Source organism: Scyliorhinus canicula, chromosome 6 (assembly GCF_902713615.1).
Source record: "Scyliorhinus canicula chromosome 6, sScyCan1.1, whole genome shotgun sequence".
Classification (NCBI taxonomy): Eukaryota; Metazoa; Chordata; class Chondrichthyes; order Carcharhiniformes; family Scyliorhinidae; genus Scyliorhinus; species Scyliorhinus canicula.
In genome coordinates this window covers 60,409,599-60,436,604 of record NC_052151.1, presented here as the reverse complement: position 1 = coordinate 60,436,604, position 27,006 = coordinate 60,409,599, and the positions used below count along the sequence as shown (strand labels likewise).

Here is a 27,006-nt window from a genome sequence, read left to right as displayed (position 1 = left end):
TTTGATTTTCATATAATCATAAAGCTACTCAGCCTATTTTGCCATGCTATCTCTTTGACAGAGCTATCCAATTAGTCTTACTTATAAAGCTAACTGCAGCGGTTCAAGAAGGCAGCTCACCACCACCTCCTGAAGGGCAACTAGGGATGGCAATTAATGCTGGCCTAACCAGCGATGCCCACATCCTGTAAATGAATTTAAAAAAGACTTCTGGCTGTAGTCTACCCATGCCCATTTTACTGTTGATTTTTAACAGAACATTTGAGAAATGAGATCTAAATTCAAACTTTTTGAACTTTCATAATCAGAAGATAGAACAGTGTTCGAATTCACTGTTTCACTTGGGAAGGATTCAAAAACTATCAATTGTGACTACAGCTCTTCCAATTTTGACTGACTGAATTTACTAAACTTCATCCCAACCCTTATCAAAAGCTATTGAGAATTATGATTAAATTTCCTCTGGAGCTCTGGTAAATGATATGAGTTACAATTAGCAAGAATAATTCAGACTATGAACCTACTCAACCATGGAATGCTATTTATTTTCAGCGAAATGCATTTGAGCAGGTTCTGAGGCATTGCTGGATCAGTATTTTTTTTCCCTTGGTGTGTTTCTGTTATATTTTTGAATACTTCTGCTTAAACAGTGGATTTTCCATTGTTTATAGTGAGTCAGAGGATGGGGAAATTTGTAGGTTTTAAATTTCATATTTCAGAGGTAGGGAATGCGGGAGGGCTAGTTTGCAGACATGACTGCACCTCTTTTCATTTCTCTGCTGGAAAATGAAGGTTACAAGTGTTTGTGTGGCTACAACAAATCACAAATCTTTGAGCTATGTTCTTGCCAGGTTTGACAGAAAATTTCAACTGACAACCCATTACTAGGATGGACGAGGTGATTTTGGCAGCAAGAAATGCATCAAGCAGATGGTGTGGTGTTGGTCAGTGTCACTTGGCAAGAAAAGGTGGAACTGTGGGTACAGTACATAATTAACACTGTTTAATAAGACCTGTAGTTTGTGGGTTGGGGATATAACCATTAGACAGTCAATAATGTGTTGAAGTTTGTAGGGCATTAACAGAAGTGATTAGGAAATTAAGAGGTATGAGCCACAAGAAACCGGTCTGGGTGGAAAGATATATACCAAAACCAGCTAGAAAGTGAATTACTAAATACAGGGAGTTTGCTAATTCTGCAATGAAAGAAGTAAAAGAGCAGAAATAGCCCAGGTAGAAATAAATAAATGTAAGTAGAGAAAAGCAACGCTGGTGGTGTGAATATGTGCAGCCAAACAATGGAAGGAATCCAAAGAAGCGAAAAAGACTAGTTTAGAGACAGAAATGGCTTGTGGGTAGTGAAGGTGGGCTGATTCATTTCTGAGATACACTTAACATTAGGATGGAAAATGTGCAGCCTTTCCACTGCAATTCAAATAGAAATTCTGTAAATTAGGCTCTGGCGCAGGTAACCTGGCACACCCCAAACAAGGAGAATGGCGTAAGAGTGGGCGTATCTGGAAAAAGGACACTTGTAGATGGAGCTGAGAGACACCGAGATAAATATGCAAAAGAGTCAAATACCTCAGAAATCAGTAGAATTATTTGGTCTGTTTAATTATAAAGGAACGACAGGAAGTCCTGCATTTCAATAATGTCTTTCAGGATATCCCAAAGTGCATTACACCTGTGAAATTCTTTTGAAATTTTTGTTGTCACAGTTATAATACAGCCAGTTTGTGGCACCAGAAGTCCCATAAACAACATTAAAAGGAATAGCCAGATAAATCTTTTGGATGATGTTGTTCAGCAATATATATCGGAGAAATCACTCGTTCTTTGAATGGTGCCATGGGATCTTTCACCTCCCCCTGAAAAAGTAAATGAGCTCTTGGATTAATGTCTCAATAGAATGACACCATCTTCATTAATGCAGAATTGCCTCAGTACTACCCTCAAGTGAAAGCCTAGATTTCTTAAAAACATGTTTTTATAGCAGCACTTGAATCCAGAACCATTTGACTCCGAGGCGCAAGTGTTAACAGTGCTCAAAGCTGACACCATCTTGGTAGGAAAGTGAGCCACAGCAAATGCATGTTATATGCAACACTTTGATTACATTAATGACCAATTGCAGGAATTCCTAACCTTTTGTTCAAGGACCACTTGGTGCATACCAGTCCAGCAGTCAGCGCTTCCTTTGCTTTTGTTACAAGGACACATTGCTTGTCCCTCTTCATTCTGATAACGTGATGTGGCGATTTCGGCATTGGACTGGGGTGGACACAGTAAAAAGTCTTAGAACACCAGGTCAAAGTTCAATAGGTTTGTTTCGAATCACTAACCTTCGGAGCGCAGCTCGTTCATCAGAGCACTGCGACAACGGATTAACGGACATCGAGCGACAATCGCCAGGCAGGAATGTTCCCTTCCAGTCGGGGAACACTTCACTCGAGGGTATTCAGCCTCTGATCTTCGGGTGAGGGTTCTCCAAGGCGGCCTTCAGGTCGCACGACAACGCAGAATTGCCGAGCAGAAACTGATAGCCAAGTTCCGCACGCATGAGTACGGCCTCAACTGGGATCTTGGATTCATGTCTCATTACGTTCACCACTCCACCATCTGGCCTGGGTTTGCGAAATCCTACCAATGGTACTTGCTTGAGACAATTCACACTTCTTTAACCTGTGATTATCCCTCTCTCCAGTCGCTCTGTCTGGATCTGTAAAGACTTAATTACCTGCAAATACTCACTTGCAAAGTATCGTCTTGCATCATTGATTTGTCTATATATCTGGTTGTGGAACCCACCTCTTCACTCACCTGATGAAGGAGCTGCGCTCCGAAAGCTAGTGATTCGAAACATACCTGTTGGACTTTAACCTGGTGGTGCAAGACCTCTTACTGTGCTGATAACCTAGTTCACTGGTTCACAAACTGGGGTTCACATACTCCCCCAGCGATCCTCCACTTTCATAGATTATCATAGAATTTACAGTGCAGAAGGAGGCCATTCGGCCCACCGAGTCTGCACCGGCTCTTGGAAAGAGTACCCTACCCAAGGTCAACACCTCCAACCTATCCCCATAACCCAGTAACCCCACCCAACACTAAAGGCAATTTTGGACACTAAGGACAATTTATCATGGCCAATCCACCTAACCTGCACATCTTTGGACTGTGGGAGGAAACCGGAGCACCCGAAGGAAACCCACGCACACACGGGGAGGATGTGCAGACGCCGCACAGACAGTGACCCAAGCCGGAATCGAACCTGGGACCCTGGAGCTGTGAAGCAATGGTGCTATCCACAATGCTACCTACTTGCTGCCCACTTGGAGCCTTGTTCTGATGGCCCTTTTCATTTATTCCATCTTGCTGTTGCTGGGCAGAAAAACCTGCGGCCAACAGAGAGGCTGAGGTGAGGCAGGAGATGAAACCAGCCAAAAATTGGGTGGCGGCAGCGAGGAGAGGCTGCGCGATAGCAGCGGTAGTTACTCAGGAAGATAGTGGGTGTGGTTCGGACCTCGGAAATGGAGTGGGTACAATCCGGATCTTGGAAAGGAGAGTGGGTTCGGGCCTTCGAGAGAGTTGTCTGTGTGAGGATGTGTGTGAACAGATGCGAGTGGATTTGTGTGTGTGAGAGGGTTAGTGTGTGTGTGTGAGAGGGTTAGTGTGTGTGTGTGAGAGGGTTAGTGTGTGTGTGTGAGAGGGTTAGTGTGTTTGTGAAAGGGTTAGTGTGTGTGTGAGAGGGTTAGCGTGTGTGTGAGAGGGTTTGTGTGTGTGTGAGAGGGTTTGTGTGTGTGTGAGAGGGTTAGTGTGTGTGTGTGAGAGGGTTAGTGTGTGTGTGTGAGAGGGTTAGTGTGTGTGTGAGAGGATGAGTGTGTATGTGAGAGAGGATGAGTATGTGTATGTGAGAGAGGATGAGTATGTGTATGTGAGAGAGGATGAGGGTGTGTGTGAGAGAGGATGAGGGTGTGTGTGAGAGAGGATGAGTGTGTGTGAGAGAGGATGAGTGTGTGTGAGAGAGGATGAGTGTGTGTGTGAGAGAGGATGAGTATGTGTGTGAGAGAGGATGAGTGTGTGTGTGAGAGAGGATGAGTGTGTGTGTGAGAGAGGATGAGTGTGTGTGTGAGAGAGGATGAGTGTGTGTGTGAGAGAGGATGAGTGTGTGTGAGAGAGAGGATGTGGGCAGCATGGTAGCACAGTGATTAGCACAGTTACTTCACAGCTCTAGGGTCCCAGGTTCGATTCCCAGCTGTGTCACTGTCTGTGCGGAGTCTGCACGTTCTCCCCGTGTCTGCGTGGGTTTCCTCCGGGTGCTCCGGTTTCCTCCCACAGTCGAAAGATGTGCGGTTTGGGTGAATTGGCCATGCTAAATAGTGTCCAAAAAGGGTAAGTGGGGATTACTGGGTTACGGAGATAGGGTAGATATGTGGGCTTGAGTAGGGTGCTCTTTGTAAGGGCCGGTGCAGACTCGATGTGCCAAATGGCCTCCTTCTGCACTGTAAATTCTATGATTCTATCTGAGTGTGAGAAAGAGAATGTGAGTGTGTGGAAGGATGTGATTTGTGAGTATGTGAAGTGTGTGCACGTGTGGGAGAATTGAATGTGTGTGCGCATGTGGGTGGATGTGTGTGGGATGGTGAGTGTGAGGGTTTTTTTAAATTCATTTTTTTTATTGGGTGTGGGCTTCGCTGGCTCGGCCAGCATTTGTTGCTATCCCTAATTGCCCTTGCGAAGGTTATGGTGAGCTGCCGCCTTGTACCGCTGCAATCCATTTGATATAGATACATCCACTGTGCTATGGGGAAGGGAGTTCCAGGATTTTGACCCAGCGGTAGTGAAGGAACGGTGATATATTTCCAAGTCAGGATGGTGAATTACTTGGAGGGAACTTCCAGATGGTGGTGTTTCTATGTATCCACTGCCCTTGTTCTTCTAAATGGTAGTAGTGGTCGCGGTTTGGAACATACTGCCGAATGAACCTTGGTGAGTTCCCGCAGTGCATCATGTGGATGGTACACACGACTGCTACTGTGCGTCAGTTTTAGAAAGAATGAATATTTGTGGAAGGGGTGCCAATCAAGCGGGCTGCGTTGTCCTGGATGGTGTCGAGCTTCTTGAGTGTTGTTGGAGCTGCACTCATCCAGGCAAGTGGAGAGCATTCCATTACACTCCTGACTTGTGCCTTGTAGGTGGTGGATAGTCTTTGGGGAGTCAGGAAGTGGGTTATTCGCCACAGGATTCCTAGCCTCTGACCTCTGCTTGTAATCACAGTATTTATATGGCTAGTTCAGTTCAGTTTCTGGTACATGGTAACCCCCCGAATATTGATAGTGGGGGATTCAGTGATGGCAATGCCATTGAATGTCAAGGGATGATGGTTTGATTCTCTTTTATTGGAGATGTTCCTGTGTGGTGCAAATGCTAATTGCCACTTGTCAGCCCAAGCCTGGATATTGTTCAGGTCTTGCTGCATTTGCATGTGGTCTGCTTCAGTGTCTGAGGAGTCGCGAATGGTGCTGAACATTATACAGTCATCAGCGAACATCCCCACTTCGAACCTTGTGTTGGAAGGAATGTCATTAAGAAGGAGCTGAAGGTAGGCCGGGAGATGAAGCGAAGCCGGGGCCGGGGAGGCGGCTCCCGCCGGGGGAGCGGGGTCCTGGTGTTCAGGGAGGAGGAACGGAGGGAATTTCTGACTGGCTTTCACAAGCGAAAGGTGGAGAGGAGGAAAAAGGCGCTGGAAGAAATTAAAGTGAAGCTAAAGGAGGAGCAAAAGCGAGTGAAAGATGAGAGACATAAAGAATAGGTGAAGATGTTCAAGGAAAGACAAGAAGCTTTAGAGGAAGCTGACGAGTTGGATCAGCTGGCAACATCCAAGGTGGAATGCGTTCAGTACGACCATCCAAACCACACTGTTACCGTGACAACTGTCAGCAGTTTAGATTTGACCGCTGCCAATTTGTTCAATCTGGGGGCAAACCAGCCCGAAGACACTGAGCAAGCGCCGACGGTGAAGAATGATGATGTGGACGAAGAGCTGTCTGTGCAAAGAGAAACCCCTCTACCAAGGAGAGGAACTGAACCCATAATGTCTGCAAGAATCTCTTCGCTGACATCTGCCCTGCACTCAAATGTGAAAAATCCGAAGGGGAAGAAGTGGAAAGGTTCTCACGATCAGGCCAAAAAACCCCTGAAAGGCAAGACAACAAAAGCACAGCGAAGAAAAAGGACGGGGAAACCATGAGGGGAGTGCTGAATCACAGAAAGCCTGGTCTCCCAGCCATTATCAGCCTCTGAATAATGCGGCCCCTTATAATACCACTGTTGGAGCTGAATGACCCATCATCTCTTTACAATCAGGGGTGTAGTGTTGGTGGAATTTCATTGTGAGATTACCTTACTTAAGTGGAAGGTGCTCAAGTGACGCTAACTTCTTTTAGGAAGATCTGGGACTAATAAGTAATGCTGCCCCCCTTGAGGGATAGTTTGTTTCGGGACTTGTTTCTAAGACAGGATCGTTGCATCTGATTTTTTTTGCTGAGCGTGAATGTTCTCCAAACTGCAGAATTGCACCAATCTTCATTGTCCACCCTGTATGTCTAGGATGAGCGAAATCTGTAATGACAATTCATGCACCTGATACAGGTGCCTGGGCACCTCCTTGAACAGTTACACACAAACAGAAAGTCGAGTGAGGACGGCCATTTGGCCCACATAGCCTTCCTTACCTGTCCCAAATTATAAGTGTTCTGATGTGGGCCCCAACGTACCCTTACCACTGCCTGCAAGTCCTGAATTTCCCCCAAATCCTCCTGAAATATTCAGCAGTACCGTTAATGATACCATTATATGATACTTTCAATTGTCTTTTGGTTTTTTTGTATTTTTTATATAAATTTAGAGTACCCAATTAATTTTTTCCAATTAAGGGGCAATTTAGCGTGGCCAATCCACCTACCCTGTACATCTTTGGGTTGTGGGGGAGAAGCCCACGCAGACATGGGGAGAATGTGCAAACTCCACACGGACAGTGACCCAGGGCCGGGATTGAACCCGGCTCCCTGGTGCTGTGGGGCAGCAGTGCTAACCACTGTGCCACCCCTTCAATTTCCTTTTCTAAACATGCATCGAGCTAGCTCAGAAGGCCACCATTGAACCTGAATCTAGGTAACCATTATTGTGTCGATGTGGAGATGGTATCTATTCTCTCATTCTTGTCTCAGACTCGAGAATTTAGTATGTGCACCCCTTACTGTCCATCGTGCAAGCTGTGTTCCTTTCCTTGCCCCGAACTGTTGTTGTTATTTCAAGCTATTGGCAAACTTTTGTTCCTGCTCTTGGTAAAGATGTTTATTGCCCTGAAAAAAAAAAGGAGCTGAAGGTATTGGACCTAGAAACCCCTGCAGTGATGTCCCGGGACTGAAATGACTGGAGTCCAACAACCACAACCAGCTTCTTTTGTGCTCGGTATGACTCCAACCAGTGTAGAGTTTCCCTCCTGATTCCCATTGATACCAGTTTTGCTAATGCTCCTTGATGTCATACTTGATCAAATGCTGCCAGAATGTGAAGGGCAGTCACTCTCACATCATTTCTGGCATTCAGCTCTTTTACCCCTGTTTGAATCAAGCTTGTAATGAGGTCAGGAGATGAGTGACCTTGGCGGAACCCAAACTGAGTGTCTGTGAGCAGGTTATTGCTAAGTAAATGATGTTTTATAGCACTGTTGATGAGTCCTTCCATCACTTTACTGATGATTGAGGGTAGACAGATAGGGCAGTAAGTGGCTTGGTTGGATTTGTACTTTTTGTGTACAAGACATAACTCAGCAATTTTCCACATTGCTGGGTAGATGCCACTGCTTTGGATGAACTGGAATGTCCAAGAGATGCTTTTTTAGAGCCCACTAGGGAACAAGCAATTCAGTATTTGATGATTTGTAATGAGGCCGACTTGATTAGGGAACTTAAGATGAAAGAACCCTTCCAGGACAGTGACCACAATATGATAAATTCACCCTGCAGTTTGAGAGGGAGAAGCTGGAATCAGATGCAGCGATATTACAATTGAATAAAGGTAACTACAAAGACAGGAGCCGGCCAGAGTTGATTGGAAGGAGAGCCGAGCTGGGAAGACAGTTGAACAGCAATTGCAGGAGTTTTTGGGGGCTATTTGAGAGGCACAATGGAACTTCATCCCAAGGAGGATGAAACATGCTAAGGGGAGGACAAGGCAACCACAGCTGACAAGAGAAGCCTAGGACAGCCTGAAAGGAAAGACAAAGCATGCAATGTGGCAAGGATTAGTGGAAAACCTTTAAAAGCAAGCAGAGGACAACTAAGAAAGCAATAAGGGGGGTGGAGGAAGAAGAGGTAAAGGAGAGGTTTGATGATGGCAGTGGAGTTGATGTGGTGCACATGGACTTCTAAAAGATGTATAAGGATAAGGGGTAGTAGATTTAAAACCGAGATTAGGAGAAATTACCCCTCTCAAAGGGTTGTGAATCTGTACAATTCATTACCACAGAGTGCAGTGTATGCTAAGACATTTGAATAAATTTAAGAAAGAGATGCAGATATTTTTAATTAGTATTGGGTTCAAGGGCTACGGAGACCGAGCAGGAAAATAGAGTTGAGGCCAAGATGAATTCAGCCATGATCGTATTGAATGGTGGAGCAGACTCAAGGGGCTGAATTGCTCACTTCTCCTAGTTCTTATGTTCGATACAGTGCCACACAACAGACTTGTGAGCAAAGTTATATCTCATGGAATAAACAGAACAGTAGCAATATGGATACAAAATTGCCTGAGTGACAGGAAGAGTAAGGTATTTACCGGATGTTGGGATCCTTGGTGTGCAGGGCACTATTTCAAAATTTGCGGATGGAAGCAATATGAACAGTGAGGAGGATAGTGTAGAATGTCAAACGACATAGACAAGTTGGTGGAAAGGGCAGACAGGTAGCAGATGAGATTCAATGCAAAGACGCGTGAGGTGATTGATTTTCGTAAGAAAGATATGTGAAGATAATTCTGAAGGGGATGCAGGAGCAGAGGAACCTGGGTGAATTTGCGCATAAGTCATTGAAGGTGGCAGGACAGGTTGAACGATCGGTTAATAAAGTATATAGTATTCTGGGCTTTATTTATATGGATAGAGTTTGAGCAAAGAGGTTATGTTGAACTTGTATAAGACACTGGTTCAGCCTCATCTGGAACATTGCATCCAGTCCTGGGCACTGCACCTTAGGAAGGATGTGAAGGCATCAAAGAGGGTGTAGAAAAGTTTAAGAGAATGATTCTAGGGATGAGGCAATTCAGTTATGAAAGTAGACTGGAAACGTTAAGAGAAAAAGAAGACTGAGAGGATATTTGATAGAGGTATTCAAAATCATGAGTGGTCTGGACCACTCATAAAATGATTAAGAATGAGATGACAAGGATTGAAAGTATTTAATAGAAGCAAAACAACATGAAGAAAATCTTGGTTAAGGTCCGGAAAACACTGCCTGATATTTTTGGTACAGGCTGGTTCAATTGAAGCATTCAAAAGGGAGTTGATCAGTTACCTAAAAGGGAAGAATGTGCAGGGTTATGGGGAGAAGACGGGAGAATGACAGTAAGTAATTTGATCATTTGGAGAGCCTGTACAGACATAATGGTACGAATGACTTCCTCTTGTATCATTTCTGTGTTTGTGTGTAAAGTACTGCTCAGTCACTCAGGGGACTGCTGAGTTTCAATTCTTTTCCATTCCAGTGAAAAGCAGCCCTATGACCTGCATTGTGTGTACAGTAAAAATGGGCATTGCGCATTGAGGATGACTGGGCAACCTTCAGGCATATGGAGCAGCATGGTAGCACAGTGGGTAGCACTGTCGCTTCACAGCACCAGGATCCCAGTTCAATTCCTGCTTGGGTCACTCTCTGTGCGGAGTCGGCACGTTCCCCCCGTGTCTGCGTGGGTTTCCTCCGGGAGCTCAGGTTGCCTCCCACAAGTCCCAAAAGATGTGCAGTTAGGTGAATTGGACATTCTGAATTCTGCCTCTGTGTACCCGAACTGGCGCCGGCATATGGCAACTAGGAGATTTTCACAGTAACTTCATTGCAGTGTTAATGTAAGCCTACTTGTGACAATAATACAGATTAATATTATTATTAGTGTACACAATTATTTTTAAGGCCCTTAGCTCGCAAAGCAACAAGATGTGTTTGATGAAAACAATGAGGCAACCCAGCAACCACTAAAAGAGAAACATCGCTTCTACAGGGTTTACCTCGACGACTAATCATCTCCATCCAAGCACAGTGCCTACCGGAATATCAACAGGACTGTCCAATTCCTCAAAGAGATGCAGCGCGCTTGGCTGAATTATAATGCAGACCAAAATCAGCCAAATGCAAACCACAAAGACTGGAAGAGATTCAACAGTGTTCTGAGATCTCTGTGGGCCGCAACATACTGGTTCATCATCAATCCTGGCTGGAGGCGAGTGCCTGGAAAAAAAGCTCACTGAACTCTTTCAGTCCATGAAGGAGCAAGGAACCATCCCACATGAATACACAGATGCTTTCATTGTCCACATGTGCATAGGGTAGCACAGTGGTTAGCACAGTTGCTTCATAGCTCCAGGGTGCCAGGTTTGATTCCTGGCTTGGGTCACTGTCTATGCGGATTCTGCACATTCTCCCCGTGTCTGTGTGGGTTTCTTCCAGGTGCTCCGGTTTCCTCCAACAGTCCAAAGATGTGCAGGTTAGGTGGATTGGCCATGCTAAATTGCCCTTAGTGTCAAAAAAAGGTTAGGTGGGGTTACTGGGTAATGGGGATACGGTGAAGGTGTGGGCTTAAGTATGATTTTCTTTCCAAGGGCTGGTGCAGACTCGATGGGCCGAATGGCCTCCTTCTGCACTGTAAATTCTATGATTACCGATGATAATGAAAGGAACTCTCCAATCTTGCTCCAATCATATACGAATCATGCTCCTCTCCATCGCCAATTTAGTCTTTGCCAGAATCCTTTTGAACTGCATAATGCAAATGTCGATCAGAACTTGCTGCAAGAGTCAGTGCGATTTCAGAAAAGGTTGAGGAACAATTAAATGATATTTGCAGTTAGGCAGCTCCAAGAGAAATGACAAGAACAGAACATGGATCCCTACACATGTTTGTTAACCTGACCAAGGCCTTTGACAAATTCAGCCATGAGTGTCTTTGGAAGGTAACTGAGAAATTCGGCTGCCCTGAGAAATTCATCACAATGTTTTGACAGGTCCATGCTGACGTGTTTGTGTTGTTCTGGATGATGGTGAGTTTGCTAATCTATTCCCACTAACTAATGGAGTTAAACAGAGTTCTGTGCTAGCGTTATCCCTCTTCATGTTTTTTGTCTCCCATGCTCTCCTGTGCCTCCCTTGATAGCGATTCTGGCGTCTATATTAAATATTAAATGGATGGGAAGATCAATCTGAGATGACTCCAGGCAAAGACCAAGGATTCCACGGCCATACTTTGCAATTTCCTGATTGCTAATGACTAGTTGCAAGTTCAGAGCTGGACATGGAGTATAGTGTGGTCTTGTTTTCCAATTCATGTGAGAAGTTTGACCTTATGATTAGCAGGAAGAAAACTGAAGCAATGTTCCAGCCTGCTCCAGAGAATCCCTTTCCCAAGCCCAATGTTTCAGTCTATGACGGAACTTATCAGCAGTGGATAAGTTTGTTCATCTTGGCAGCACTCTCTCAAGCTGTCAACATTGACAATGAGACAAATGCATGAATTGTCAAAGCAGGTGTAGCCTACAGCAGACTTCAAACATCATTCTGGGGGTTTAAGAGTCTACCAAACAAACTGAAAGTCTGTAACACAATATTTCTCTCTATTCTGCTCTACGCATTTGAGACTTGAAGTGTGGGCCAGGATGATGCTAAGAAACTCAATCAGTTGCACTTGAGCCACCTTAGAACTTGCTGAAGATCAGGTGGCAGAATAGAATACCAGACACTGAGGTGCTCACCCGAGCTGGCATGCTGAGCATCCACAACATATTGAGACAGTGAATACTGAGTTGGAATGGTCATGTAGCCAGAATGCCTGACACTTCAATCTTCTATGCAGAGTTTGAATCTGGGTTGCGCTTTCGTGGTAGTCAAAGGATGTGTTTTAAAGGATGCAGACTTCACTCAACTTTTGATTCCAGGGAGAAACTTACCCAGGATTGCTACACCTGGTATAACCAAATAAAAATTCTGTGGCCTCCTTTGCAAACAAGTACATATCAGAGGCAGAGAGAAAACGCAAAAAGAGAAAACCCCAATCCAGCATGTGTTCTAACTCAATAGCCAGCGGTATCCTATTCGATTTGCAGCAGAACCTTCCGGGAGAAGAATCTAGCCTAGAAATATTGAAGAATGTGAAGTATGAAATGAAATGTCAGATAAAATTTAATCACCTGGGAATTATGGACCAGATTGCCGAGTTTGTGTTCTGATATTGTCAGCAGGCAGTAGTTTCAACATCCTTAGATTTTGCAGACAGATAATTAGTGATTGCAGGAGTGGTGATTGCTGGGACCTAATATTGACCATGTTTAAAATCAACAATTACATATATACAGCTGAAATCATAGGATTGAAGCATTGTGGATTAATGATTGTATAAATTGTTAATTTGTCGCTTTCCTCTAAAATTCCTCCAATTTCTGCAATGAAATCATGAGCAATGATTGTTTAGGTGATACGTACACATTCTTTTAAATTCATGGAGTAGTTCATAATTTTGATTTTAAAGAGATGTGATTAGAGTGATGCACTGAGTTAGTGTTCCAATGTGCTGCACTACAGCATTGATTAGATGTGGTTATGTGGCACTAGGTAATGTCAGGCAGGCCATCAGATGTGCTGAGTAAAGGTTATGTGCTTCTCCAGCATAGTAAGGAGGTGAAAAGCAAATTATTCTGAGCTATTTATCTAATTTATTCAAAGATGTATTATTTATAACATTTTATAAAATGGTCTTTTTAATATATGGGGGGAAATGTATTTGCAATCCCCTATTGTATCATAATGTACAATGCTTAAGTCCTTAAATGGGACAAATATTGGAAAATAGTATTCGCGCAGAAGATCAGTCATGATCTAGATCAGGGGTGGGCAAACTTTTCCGTGCAAGGGCCACATTCAGAAATTCACAATTTTAAAGGGCCGCATAGTATATTAAGTAAAATAATTAATATTTTAAATAGACAAAATAAAAGGTCTTTAAAGAAAAAAAAGCACATTTATTTGAAAAACAAAGTAACTCAGTAAGTAACAGAACAATGTCAATGAGAATGATGCATCTGATTGCAGTCATTTACCAGTTTGTTGAAATCAGGTGTCAAGTTGCTTGTGCTGATCCTTAACACTGACAGAAGCACAGCCTAGCCGAGTCAACGATAAAAACGCGCGTAGTGGGGTGGATGAGTGGGGCTGCCTTATTGGTCGGTTTAGTTGGGTGTGCGACCAATAGGAGTCCAGGTTACAAACAATAATAAGGCTTATTGTTTGTAACCTGGACTCCTATTGGTCGCACACCCAAATAAACCGACCAATGAGACAGCCCCACTCATCCACCCCACTACGCGCGTTTTTATGCGGCCCGCCAATGAGGTGCCCGGAATCATAACCGGCATTTTTGAAAAGCCGCTGAAGTAAATGCGCTTATTGAATAAGCGCATTTACTTCAGCGGCTTTTCCCCGGCGGCTTTTCAAAAATGCCGGTTATGATTCCGGGCACCTCATTGGCGGGCCGCATAAAAACCTTTGTCGGGCCGCATGTGGCCCGCGGGCCGTAGTTTGCCCACCCCTGATCTAGATGAACGTCAGAGTAGGCTTGAGAGGCCGAATGGTCTACATTTGCTCCTATTTCCGATGTTCTTATGTACATATTTTATATTGCGATGTCGGTATTAATCATGCCTAGTTGCAGTGTGATTGGATATTTGTGTAAAAATTGACCTATTCTGTTTCACATAATAAGTATCTTGTGCTTATCTAGGAAATGGAATGAAGCTCACCGATGGTGTGAGAACTTTATCATTAACCTTGTTCCTTGTAATCATTTTCTTGTTTCTCATCTGTATTTATATTTCAGGTGAACAAAGAACTGAGAATATATGATAACAAGATCATTGAATGCAAGTTTGAGAACAACAGCTGGGTTATTATGCGAGAAAGAGTAGACAAGAGCTTCCCAAATGCCTATGACACAGCTATGGGTAAGCAGTTCTGAAAAATTCTAATTGTCTAAAGAATATGGCATAAAACAATTTATGCCACATTTAATTATCATTCAATTGTCCCCTTATCTAATGAAGCTATTTCTCTTTCAAACTATTATGAATCTATTAAGTGCATCGAGTCATGGTGACATTTGGAATGTGTCCTTGGAACAAGCCTAGTATGGTGGTTGGATGGGGGGAAGTTATTGAAAATACACTTGACCACAGTGGACAATGCAATTTGAGATGTCTACCTCGTTGTATGCCAGGCATTCAATACCTCTTCCATCATTTGCAGATTCCAACTCCTTGCTACAAGTTCTGGTTACATGTGTGCACTGTAACATATTAAGACCTTGTCTGGGCCAGCAGCTGTGTCTCTCAGGACCAACTGCAAGTCTACTTAGCTTCCTATGCAACCACACACACAAATGCCGGTGACAACAAACTGGAATAATTGGATTGGATTGGTTTATTGTCACGTGTACCGAGGTACAGTGAAAAGTATTGTTCTGCGTGCAGCTCAAACAGATCATTCCGTACATGAAAAGAAAATACATAATAGGGATAGGAGATGTAAGAAGAGGATCTGTGTGAGAAAGTTCACAGAGGGTCGCCACGCTCCAGCTTCATCTTGGATAGATCAGGCAACATCCTGGTGAATCACCTCTGCACCTCCTCCAGTGCAATCATATCCTTCCTATAATATGGAGACCAGAATTGCACATAGTACTCCAGCTGTGGCCTCACCAAAGTTCGATACAACTCCAGCATGACCTCCCTGTTTTTGTAATCTATGCCTCAATTGATGAAGACAATTGTCCCATATGCCTTTTTCACCACCCTATTGGCCTGCCCCTCCACCTTCAGAGATCTATGGATAAACACTCCATGGTCCTTGTTCCTCAGAACTTCCCAGTTTCAGGCCATTCATTGAATATTTTCTTGTCACATTGTTCCTTCCAAAGTGTATCACCTCACACTTTCCAGGGTTAAATTCCATCTGCCACTCTTGTGCCCATTTGACCATCCCGTCTATATCTTCCTGCAACCCAAGACACTTAAACTCACTGTTAACCAATCTTTGTGGCATCCGCGAACTTACTGATCATATCCCCCACATAGCATTCTATGTTGTTTGTATAAATGACAGGGACCCAGCACAGATCCCTGTGGTACGCCACTGGACATTGGCTTCCAGTCACTAAAGCAGCCGTCTGTCATTACCCTCTGTCTCCTACCGCTAAGCCAATTTTGAATCCATCTTATTACGTTATCCTGTATCCCATATGGTTTTGCCTTCTTCATAAGTCTCCCATATGGGACCTTGTCAAAGGCTTTGCTGAAATTTATGTCAACTGCATCAACTGCACTACCTTCATCTACACACTGGTCACATGCTCAAAACAGTCAGTCAACTTTGTTAGGTGTGACCTCCCTCGGACAAAGCCATGCTGACTATTCCTAATCAAACCTTGCCTCATCAAGAGGAGATAGATTCTCTCCTTCAGAATTTTCTCCAATAGTTTCCCTAACACTGACGTAAGACTCGCTGGTCTGTAATTCCCTGGCTTATTTCTACAACCTTTCTTAAATAGTGGGACCACCTAAGCTGTTTACCAGTCCACTGGCACCTCTCCCGAGGTCTGAGACAATTAAAAATTTGAGTCTGGGCCCCTGCAATTATCTCCCTCGCCTCCCGCATCAGCCTGGGACACGATTCATCTGGACCTGGATGTTTGTCCACTTTTAAACCTGCCAACTCCTCCATTACCTTGTCACTCCTTATGATAATTTGCTCAAGAATCTCTCAGTCTCTCCCCACGAGTTCCATAACTACCTCCTCATTCTCTTGGGCGAAGACAGATGTGAACTATTCATTCAACACTCCACCAATGTCCTCTGGCTCCACCCACTGATTTCCCCCTTGGTCCCTATTGGGCCCTACCCTTTCCCTGGTTATCCTCTTTCCATGAAATGAAATGAAAACCGCTTATTGTCACAAGTAGACTTCAAATGAAGTTACTGTGAAAAGCACCTAGTCGCCACATTCCAGCGCCTGTTCGGGGAGGCTGTTACGGGAACTACTAAGATGTTCTACAACATCTTGGGATGTTTCCTACTTTTACCAGCCAGAGCTTTCTCACCCCCTCTCTGCTCTCCTAATTGCTCTCCGTTGATTGTACTTGCTAAAAACCTCTCTTTTCCTTCTCCTCTAATAAATATATACATAAATGCTAGTTTGAATGAATAATGTATTAACTATGCCTGATGCTGACTATCTGTGCCTCTTCCAATTGGTTTAATATCTATGCCAATTGTAGATGTGATTGAGGTCGGAGACACTGACTGCACTAATTCTCAGGAATGCTTCCCAAAACTGTAATCTCAATCTGATGTACCGCTGCACTGCAATAAAACATTGACTCCATGTGCTGAATATGTTCTTTTCCACATCCTTTTCCTTATTTACAAGTCTCTGCGTGGCCTTACCTCTCCCTTTCTCTGCAAATTCCAACAGCTTTGTGTTCCTGGCTGTACAGTTCAGTATCTTGCCTTCCCCCAATATCACCTTCAGCAGTAAAATGTTCAACTATCTTCGCCTCATATTCTGCAAATATCTCCTTTAACTTGCTATCTCCTTCACCTTCAAAGGTCTCCTCAAAACCTTTCTCTTCAATCACATCTTCAGTCATACCCTGATCTTCCTCCCACCAATGCTCAGTGCTTTATGATTTGCTCCTCACTTGAAAACTTTGGGTCATTTTTTTTTAAAGTGCAAATCCTTGTTCCAAACTTTAAAATTCCCCTGGATAGCTATAATCATAATCGCAGCTCTGTGGCTGCAGGCAACAGGATTGCTTCCCACTAATCCCTTCACTCACATGTAATTATTCTCTGATTTCATTTTGTATTGGATTGTGTTTTTAAATGTGTAAACAAAATTCACATGAATATCACTCATTTCCATCTAATAAACATTGGTAAAGGACTTTTTTTAAAAAACTAAGAAAATGTTCAAAATATTAATATTTCAAACCCACACAAAAAGTTAATAAGTGGTTCACACTGCCTCCAGATTCATGGGAACCAAACTACTAAGAAATGTTGTGCATCATTAAATACACCCGGTTAACCACTTAACCCTATTATTTTACGGTGTAGAAACTGAATAAATGTATCTTATTCAGATCCCTGACTTTATTGTTTTCAAATATTGGCTTGTAGGTGGAATGCCAATTACATCATGTAGGCATTCATACTTAAGGCAAGTAATTCTGTGCAGCTTCTCATTCTGTGGCAATCTCCACAAATGTTAACTCTTGCTCTGTGTGGCGTGATTTGCCTCCTGAGCATCACAGATTTGCATATAAAATCCTAAAGGAAGTAAAATTGCAGTTTCTGCACAGATGAGAGTGAGAGTCAATCACTGGCTGAAAAACACATCTCTTGTTTTATTAATGTTGCTTCCTCCACCACATGGTTGGGTGTTAAAACAAATGGCCAAAAGTAATCCCTGATTTGTGCCAAATTAGCTTATCTCAGAGAGATCAAGAGCAAAGATTGTACAGTTTTGTTCGAAGGACAACAAAAATAATAAGATGGGCTTTGGTGTCTTCCACAGTCAAAAAGCTTGCTGGCACTTGCATCTCGGCTTTTGTGGAGAAAGTATTAGAAGAATGTCAATGTCCGTAGAGCCTTAGTCCAGCAGGCGGGAAGAAAAATAATGCCTAGCTACTCAAAATATGGAAGCAGAAATAATTGTATAGCTATGTTAGGGAAGAAATTGGTCCTGGGCAGTAGTGCAAAATGGACAATGTTGAATTAGTACCTCTTTTCACATGTTTTGGATGTAAAATAATCTATTTTCTAAATCAAATGTCTAACCAATTCTTAACATTTTTATTTCTGTTTTTTGTGGGTTCTTTGAGCAATAAGTGCAGATAATATTGTAAGTGTTGCCAAATGTAACAATATGAGAGCTGTAGCTCAGATAATCACTAGGTTACTGCCTTTTGCTCACTGTTCACTGTTCAAACACAAATATCATCTAAAACAGACAAAAATAGAGTAAAGAAGAACAAAAGGTCTTTAATGATAATTCTTTGTTACTGCTTGATTTGCAAAATGATGGTGCCATTTATTACCCTGCATTCCTTTTTCCAACTATTTCTAAGAGCCTAATCATCACTGGGGGTTCCTCAGGATTCTGCTTAAATTAAATATGTTGCTTCTGTTGAAGAAAGGAAAGATACAATCATATTATGCAGTTCACTGCACACTGATATCTTGTGTCCAGAAAAGATTACTTGTTTTACTGAGTTATAATTTGTCACTGTCATTTTAGTTGTCACTGTATCTCTTGAGTTGGCTAATGTATTTGCTTTCACCGAACAGACTGTCAAATTGCTTTCCAAAAAAGAAATGAGCAGCTTCTGGTTCCGAGCTTTAATTTGTTACCAACCACAGTCTCGTAGCCCAAGTCAGTAGACAAATCACAGGGATCGAGGCACTTGTAAAACTATAGGGTCTAAAATCCTTGGCTTTGTTCCAGTGTCCAGTACCAGAATGGTATTGGGGGTGGGGGAGGGAGGCTACCACAGCTGTCAGTAACATTTCCCGTGGTAACATCTTAATACTGCCCCCTTAATGAGGGGATTAATGAGGGCATTAACTAGGGGCTTTTCACAGTAACTTAATTGAAGCCTACTTGTGACAATAAGCGATTATTATTATTATCAAAACGAATCATGCAGTTCATTGGAGATCCAGCCCAGGCCCAGCTCTTCGCACATCATGGGCCACATTTAGGGTAAATGGAGGTTCCACCCTCTAGCAGCAGCAATCCAATTGTTAGATCATAGAATCCCTACAATTCAGAAGAGGCCATTCGGCCCATCGAGCCTGCATCGACCCTTTGAAATAACACCCAATATAGGCCCACACCTCACCCTATTCTCACAATCCTGCACCCACCAAACCTGCACATCTTTGGACACTGAGGAATAATTTAGCATGGCCAATCCACCTAACTGGCGCATCGTTTGACTGTGGATTGAAACAGAGCACCCGGAGGAAACCCATGCAGACACGGGGAGAATGTGCAAACTCACACAGACAATCAGATAAGGCCAGAAATGAACCTGGGTCTTGGAACTGCGAGGCAGCAGTGCCAACCACTGTGCCATCATGCCGCTGGTGAGAGAAAGATGGAGGACTAATAACTAGTATATTTCTTTGGAATGTTCAAGTGACATGCAATGATATTATAAATTTGTCAATAGATTAGAAATAAGGTTCAAAACGTGGGAAATATGTGTAATATTTGTGGGATTCTTCATTATGGAATTCAATAATTCCTTTTTTCCAATGCCACATCAAGGCATGAAAGATGACGAACCCTCATTCATAATGAACAGATGACTTGCAGTTATATAAGCCGCTTTCATGACTTAAGACATCCCAGTATTTTTTAAGTGTCATCATTGCTGTAATTTTGGAAATGCAGCAGCAAATCTATGCACCACAAGATCCCATAACCAATGTTCCTTCTAAATTTTCTTTGTACTGGATGGGCTACAAACCCCCCCAGAATTCTAATTACTTTGGCCATGAGCAGTTTATATTTTCAAAGTAATGACTTAAAAATTATGCTGGAAATTTCTCTTGACATAATAATAAAGTTGTGAACAGCCTGTCCATCCCTGTGCACGTACATTCTTGATTGTTACTTGGCCACACATGTTAGAAGAAATATTGCTCATAAGAACATAAGAAATAGGATTTTTTTGAACCTGCAGAATAATGGTTCATGGTTGATGATGAGAGAAGAGGAGGCACAGCAGCAGCTTAGATTGCTACCCAGAATACGCTAGTCATTGTGAGGCTCACTGAAGCTTCCACCAGTCTACCATTCTGACAGCCACATGCAAACAGAATCCCACTGCCACACTTCATTCCCCCAACACAAAGTAGTTCTTCAAACAGCAAAGCACCTCGTTCATAGTTAGCCTGCTAATTGCTCACCATTAATCCTTGACCTACCATTCATCACAAGAGAAAAAGGTAATTTGCCAGGAAGCAACGAAAACTGGGAAAGACGAGTGAAATAAATAATATTCATGCGACTCAAAAATGAAAATAACCGATCCAGTATTGTCAAACAGGCTCATGTGAGAACACTCTTCTGCTGATGCAAGCTCTGCTGCTCACATCCCTGCTCAGATGTCCTTGGCAGATGTCCCTGGGGTTTGAAACCATTGAGCATCCCACCAAAGACTGCTCCACCTGCGTCTGTCTACCAATTGAACAATTGTGGCCTCAAAACCACTTCTATTGCTCGGAGGCATCAATACCCTGTACTGTCACTTGATGCCAGAGAGGAGCAGGTGTGAACGGTCGAGCTTTTTGTGATAGCAGGAACAGATCCACAACTTCGATCCATATTGTGGAACAATGAGGACAAAGACTTGATGTATAGTGACTTTTGTTGACAGACTAACTCTTTTCTACCAGATTTCCACTCAATTTTGCGAAAGGCAGAACTAGCCTAGCCTAGCCAATTTGGTGAGTGATAACCCACTCTTAATTTGTAGCCAATGAGATTCTCCTGTTAATGTATCAGAATTTGCCTAAGATCTCACGTGGTGATTATAATATTATAATCTTTATTGTCACAAGTAGGCTTACATTAACACTGCAATGAAGTTACTGTCAAAGGTCCCTAGTGGCCACACTTCTGTGCCTGTTCAGGTGCACAGAGGGACGTCCAATTCACCTGAAAGCACATCTTTTGGAACTTGTGGGAGGAAAGCGGAGCACCCGGAGGAAACCCACGCAGACACGGGGAGAACGTGCAGATTCCGCACAGCAAATGACCCAAGCAGGAATCGAACCTGGGACCTTGGCGCTGTGAAGCAACAGTACTAACCACTGTGCTATTGTGCCGTGTTATGATTACTGATCATAACAAAAGGGGACATGACTGGATGACAACTTATTTGCAGTTGGATGTCCCTAAGAGTGTGGGTGAAGGTCTGACAATAGGGTTCGAAATAATTTGACATTGTAAGCTCCACTGCCGAGGACCTAGCATAATCATCTATCTACCTCAACTATCTTTCAATGTGTGATATATGCCACATATATCCGCCCAAGATAGGACTCTTCTCCCATCAGTGCACTCACTCACTCATCCATCAATTGAGCAGGTGAATTCATCCATCACTGGTTAACAGCAAAGCGTAAACATCAGAACAATCAACTATGGAGGAGCCATCTTGGGTTTGATTGTAATCGCAGCTATAAATCTGATTATAAGCAGCAGGATCTGAATTTAACATTCATTTGAAGCTAATTGCTTGCTCTCTGCTATGTTAAATTATCACCCGTAATGGCTCTCCTGAGGATCTAAATTGAGCTCTGTCGTTCAATCTGGCTACCTGCCAGCTCCACCTTGCCGCAGTTCCTTGGCCATACAGCAGTTAACAAAATGTAGTTTATAAGAACCGGAAAGCAAAGTTAAGTCGATGGCAATGCCAGTGTGAGACGCTTAAAATAAAGCTGTGCACTTATAAAAATTGCTGATAGACCAGCAGGGGCTGTAATTTTAAAATTTACTGCGTAGAAGGAGGCTATCCGGTGTTGATTTTACCTCGTCAACTGGAGTTGTCAACTTCTCCTTGCCCTTTCTTCTTATCTTTTTATAGTCTTCCCTTACACAAACTTCACTCACTTCCGTTTAATTGAAGTTAAAGTCTTCATTTCAGAAGCCACTTCTGGTAAGCATTTTAGTTTTCTAATTTCGCCCTGTGTGAAAAAGTATTCCGACATCCCTGAATTCTTCCAGTAATAATATTGAGTTCCCTTCCTACCAATGTGCCAGGCAGTTGAACCCATCATTTTATACTTATCCTCTCAAAAAGTTCAGAATTTTGAAAACCTGTATTAGATCCCGAAGAACTAATCTGTTTCAGTGAATGAAAAACTTTTACTAAAACCTTTCTTCATTTATTCGTATAACTTTCATATGATTCAGTGGGAACCATTCTCACTTCTGGCTCAGAAAGCCGTGAGTTCAAGGCCCGGTCCAGAGTATAAGATCTAAGCTGGCACTGCCGGTGCAGTACAGAGGGGCCCACTGTACTGTTGGAGGTGCCGTTTTTCAGAAGGAACCAAAGCCCTGGCAGTTACCTCAGCGAATCTAAAAGATCCCTTGGCGCTATTCTAAGTTGAGTAGCAGGGTTCTTTCCTGTGTCCTAGCCGACATTTATCCCTCAATCAGTGTCATTAGAAAAAACATTATCCGGTCAGAACCGCTTTGCTGTTTGTGGCAGATGGTTGTGAAAAAATTGACTGTCACATTTCCTACATTGCAACAGTGTCAAACAGATCTTTCGGTGGTCCTGAGGTCCTATAAGGAGCTATATAAATTCTACTCTTTTAACATAATCAGTTTGCAGAACTTCAGGCTATATTCTGTCGTTAATCAATGTTATTACCAATTCAACATCACTGCCATGTATTTATAGCCCCCAAATAAAACTGAATTACACTTACCTTCCTATTACTCTTTAAGTTTAAGGATCCTTCCTCTTTATTCCCTTATTTTACCTTTTATATTGCCGCATTCTTTTTGATCTATGGATGATTAATGGACATGTATCGTTAAGTCAAGAAACAGAATTTAGAAGTTACAGGAGAGAGCACTCTGCCAGCATCTGCTGATTTAAACAGGAGGAGCTTCAGACTTGTCGGCACCAGAGAGAGGGAGATGGAGTGGGGCTCTGTTTGATTGACTGTGGCCAATGAATGGGCCAAAAGGCCATACTGTGCTCGGTAACAGGTGGTGAATGGATCCTATCCCAGTCGAAAGATTTTCAGAGTCTCAAGGAGTTTCAGTTTGACTCCTGGCAGCATAAGGACCAGAGCCTGCTCTCGCTCCTCCATGTTTTCTCCCGAAAAGCTGTATTCCTGGGGTTGCAGAGAACATAGAAAAATACAGCACCAAACAGGCCCTTCAGCCCACGATGTTGTGCCGAACTTTTGTCCGAGAGTGAGAACAAATTAATCTACACCCCATCATTCTACCGTAATCTATGTACCTATCCAATAGCCGCTTGAAAGTCCCTAATGTTTCCGACTCAACTACTTCCACAGGCAGTGCATTCCATGCCTCCACTACTCTCTGGGTAAAGAACCTACCTCTGCCATCCCCCCTATATCTTCCACCATTCACCTTTAATTTATGTCCCCTTGTAATGGTTTGTTCCACCCGGGGAAAACGTCACTCACTGTCTACTCTATCTATTCCCCTGATCATCTTATAAATCTCTATCAAGTTGCCCCTCATCCTTCTCCGTTCCAATAAGAAAAGGCCGAGCACCCTCAGCCTTTCCTCATAAGACCTACTCTCCATTCCAGGCAACATCCTGGTAAATCTCCTTTGCACCTTTTCCAAAGCTTCCACATCCTTCCTAAAATGAGGCGACCAGAACTGCGCACACTGCTCCAAATGTGGCCTTACCAAGGTTTTGTACAGCTGCATCATCACCTCACGGCTCTTAAATTCAATCCCTCTGCTAATGAACGCTAGCACACCATAGGCCTTCTTCACAGCTCTATCCACTTGAGTGGCAACTTTCAAAGATCTATGAACATAGACCCCAAGATCTCTCTGCTCCTCCACATTGCCAAGAACCCTACCGTTAACCCTGTATTCCGTATTCATGTTTGTCCTTCCAAAATGGACACACTTGTCTGGGTTAAACTCCATCTGCGACTTCTCAGCCCAGCTCTGCATCCTATCTATGTCTCTTTGCAGCCGACAACAGCCCTCCTCACTATCCACAACTCCACCAACCTTAATATCGTCTGCAAATTTACTGACCCACCCTTCAACTCCCTCATCCAAGTCATTAATGAAAATCACAAACAGCAGAGGACCCAGAACTGATCCCTGCGGTACGTCACTGGTAACTGGGCTCCAGGCTGAATATTTGCCATCCACCACCACTCTCTGACTTCTATCGGTTAGCCAGTTCGTTATCCAACTGGCCAAATTTCCCACTATCCCATGCCTCCTTACATTCTGCATAAGCCTACCATGGGGAACCTTATCGAATGCCTTACTGAAATCAATGTACACCACATCCACTGCTTTACCTTCATCCACGTGCTTGGTCACCTCCTCAAAGAATTCAATAAGACTTGTGAGGCAAGACCTACCCCTCACAAATCCGTGCTGACTAACCTGAATGAATGAATCTACAGGAAAATCATTAAGGGCTGCAAACAAAGACAAGCGCCCTCTCTCTCTCTCTCTCACTGTCTCTGTCTCTCTCTCTGCCTCTCTCTCGCGCTCTCTCTCTCTATATATATATATATATATATATATATATATATATATAAATTGTGACTATCACAGAAACATGGTTAAAGGAAGGGCAGGATTGGCAGCTGAACATTGGAGCATATAGATGCTTCAGGAAAGATAGAGGGGGATGGAAAAGAGGTGGGGGAGTAGCATTACTAGTTAAGGAGAATATTATAGCCGTACTACGGGAGGACACTTTGGAGGGCTCATACAATGAGGTCGAGGTCAGGAACAGGAAGGGGGCAATCAAAATGTTGGGTGTTTATTACAGGCCCCCACAACTGCCAGCAAGAGATAAAGGAGCAGATAGGTAGAGACATTTTGGATTGATACAAAAGTAACAGGGATGTTGTGGTAGGGGATTTTAATTTTCCCTATATTGACTGGGACTCACTTAGTGCTAGGGGTTTGGATGAGGCAGAGTTTGTAAGGTTTGTAAGGAAGCATACTTGATGCAATATGTTGATAGTCCAACGAGGGAAGGGGCAGTACTGGATCTGGTATTGGGAAATGAGCCTGGATAGGTGGTTGAGGTTTCAATAGAGGAAAATTTTGTAAGGATTGGACCACTTGAGAATAGTGGGGGGAATCTGTGTGTTGAGCCAGAGGAAATGGGCGAGGTACTAAATGAGTACTTTGCATCAGTCTTCACCACTTGGTGGAAGTTGATTCTTGGGTAGGGTGTGTGGACAGTCTGGATCATGTTAACATCGAAAAGGAGGAGGTATTGGGTCTTTTAAAAGATATTAAGGTGGATAGGTCTACCCATTTGCAAACAGTATAAGCGATAGACATTATGGTTTTGTGAAGGGGAGGTTGTGCCTTACTAACTTGATTGTGTTTTTTGAGGAAGTGATTAAGATGATTGATGAGGGGAGGACGGTGGATGTTGTTTACATGGACGTCAATAAAGCCTTTGACAAGGTGTCTCATGGCAGACTGGTACAAAAGGGTGAAGTCACACTGGGTCAGAGGTGAGATGGATACAGAATTGGCTCGGTCGCAGAAGGCAAAAGGTAGCAGCAGAAGGGTGTTTTCTGAATGGAAGGTTGTAACTAGTGGTGTTCCACAGGGATCTGTGCTGGGGCCTCTGTCGTTTGTAGTGTACATAAACGATAAGGAGGAAAATGTAGCCGGTCTGATTAGTAAGTTCGCGGATAACACCAAGGTTGGTGGAGTGGCAGATACTGTTGAGGATTGTCAGAAGATACAGCAGGACATAGATAGGTTGGAGACTTGGGCAGAGAAATTACAAATGGAGTTTAATCCGGACAAATGTGAGCATTTTGGTAGGTCTAACATCAAGGGGAAATATACTGTAAATGGCAAAACTCTTAGGAATGTACAAAGTCAGAGGGATATCGGCGTTCAGGTCCACAGATCTTTGAAGGTGGCAACACAAGCCGACAAGGTAATCAAGAAAGCATCTGGAATGCTTGCCTTCATTGGACAGGGCATCAAGTATAAAAACTGGCAAGTCATGCTACAGTTGTATAGGACCTTGGTAAGGCTGCACTTGGAATATTGCGCACAATTCTGGTTGCCACACTACCAGAAGGATGTGGAGTCTTTGGAGAGGGTGCAGAGGAGGTTTACCAGGATGTTGCCTGGTCTGGAGGGTGTTGGCTATGTGGAGAGGCTGATTAGGCTAGGACTGTTTTCATTAGAAAGACAGAGGTTTTTAAAAATAATAAATTTAGAGTACCCAATTAATGTTTTCCAATTAAGGGGCAATTTGGCGTGGCCAATCCACCTAGCCTGCACATCTTTGGGTTGTGGAGGTGAAACCCACGCAAACACGGGAAGAATGTGCAAACTCCACACGGACAGTGACCCAGAGCCGGGATCAAGCCTGGGACCTCGGCGCCGTGAGGCAGCAGGGCAAACTGTCTGTGCCACCTGCTGCCCAGAAAGACAGAGGTTGAAGGATGACCTGATAGAGATCTACAAGATTATGAGGGGCATGGATAGAGTGGATGGACAGGCACTCTTTCCCAGGGTGGAGGGGTCAGTCACCAGGGGGCATAGGTTTAATGTCTGTGGGGCAAAGTTTAGATGTGCGAAGCAGGTTTTTTAAGCAAAGGGTGTTGAGTGCCTGGAACGCGTTGCCAGGGGAGATTGTGGAAGCAGATACATTAACGGCGTTCAAAGGGCATCTTGTCAAACACATGGATAGGATGGGTAGAGAGGGATGCAGCACAAGGAATTGCTGAGGGTTTTGGCAAAGGTGGTATTGTGACTGGTACAGGCTTGGAGTGCCGAAGGGCCTGTTCCAGTGCTGTATTGTTCTTTGTTCTAGTTCTCTCTCTCTCTCTCTCCCTCTTTATCTGTAATCGTGTTTACATTTACAAACCTGGTGACTGTA

General features: G+C 43.4%; 2 protein-coding genes across 2 annotated transcripts in view; both read left to right on the top strand.

Moving 5' to 3' along the window:
• Positions 1-27,006, top strand: part of rngtt (RNA guanylyltransferase and 5'-phosphatase) — a 519,190-nt gene that overhangs the window by 481,155 nt on the left and 11,029 nt on the right. Inside the window, exon 15 of the mRNA XM_038799337.1 lies at positions 14,140-14,263. Within this exon, the coding sequence (XP_038655265.1) occupies positions 14,140-14,263 (124 nt within the window). The remainder of the gene's footprint in view (positions 1-14,139; positions 14,264-27,006) is intronic.
• Positions 5,669-6,258, top strand: LOC119967175 (nucleolar protein 12-like). The gene has a single exon (XM_038799338.1). It carries the CDS (start codon positions 5,822-5,824, stop codon positions 6,251-6,253), a length of 432 nt encoding a protein of 143 aa, XP_038655266.1. The 5' UTR covers positions 5,669-5,821; the 3' UTR covers positions 6,254-6,258.

Coding starts and splice junctions, on each gene's coding strand:
- LOC119967175 (XM_038799338.1), top strand. CDS start 5,822: ATGTTCAAGGAAAGACAAGAAGCTTTAGAGGAAGCTGACGAGTTGGAT.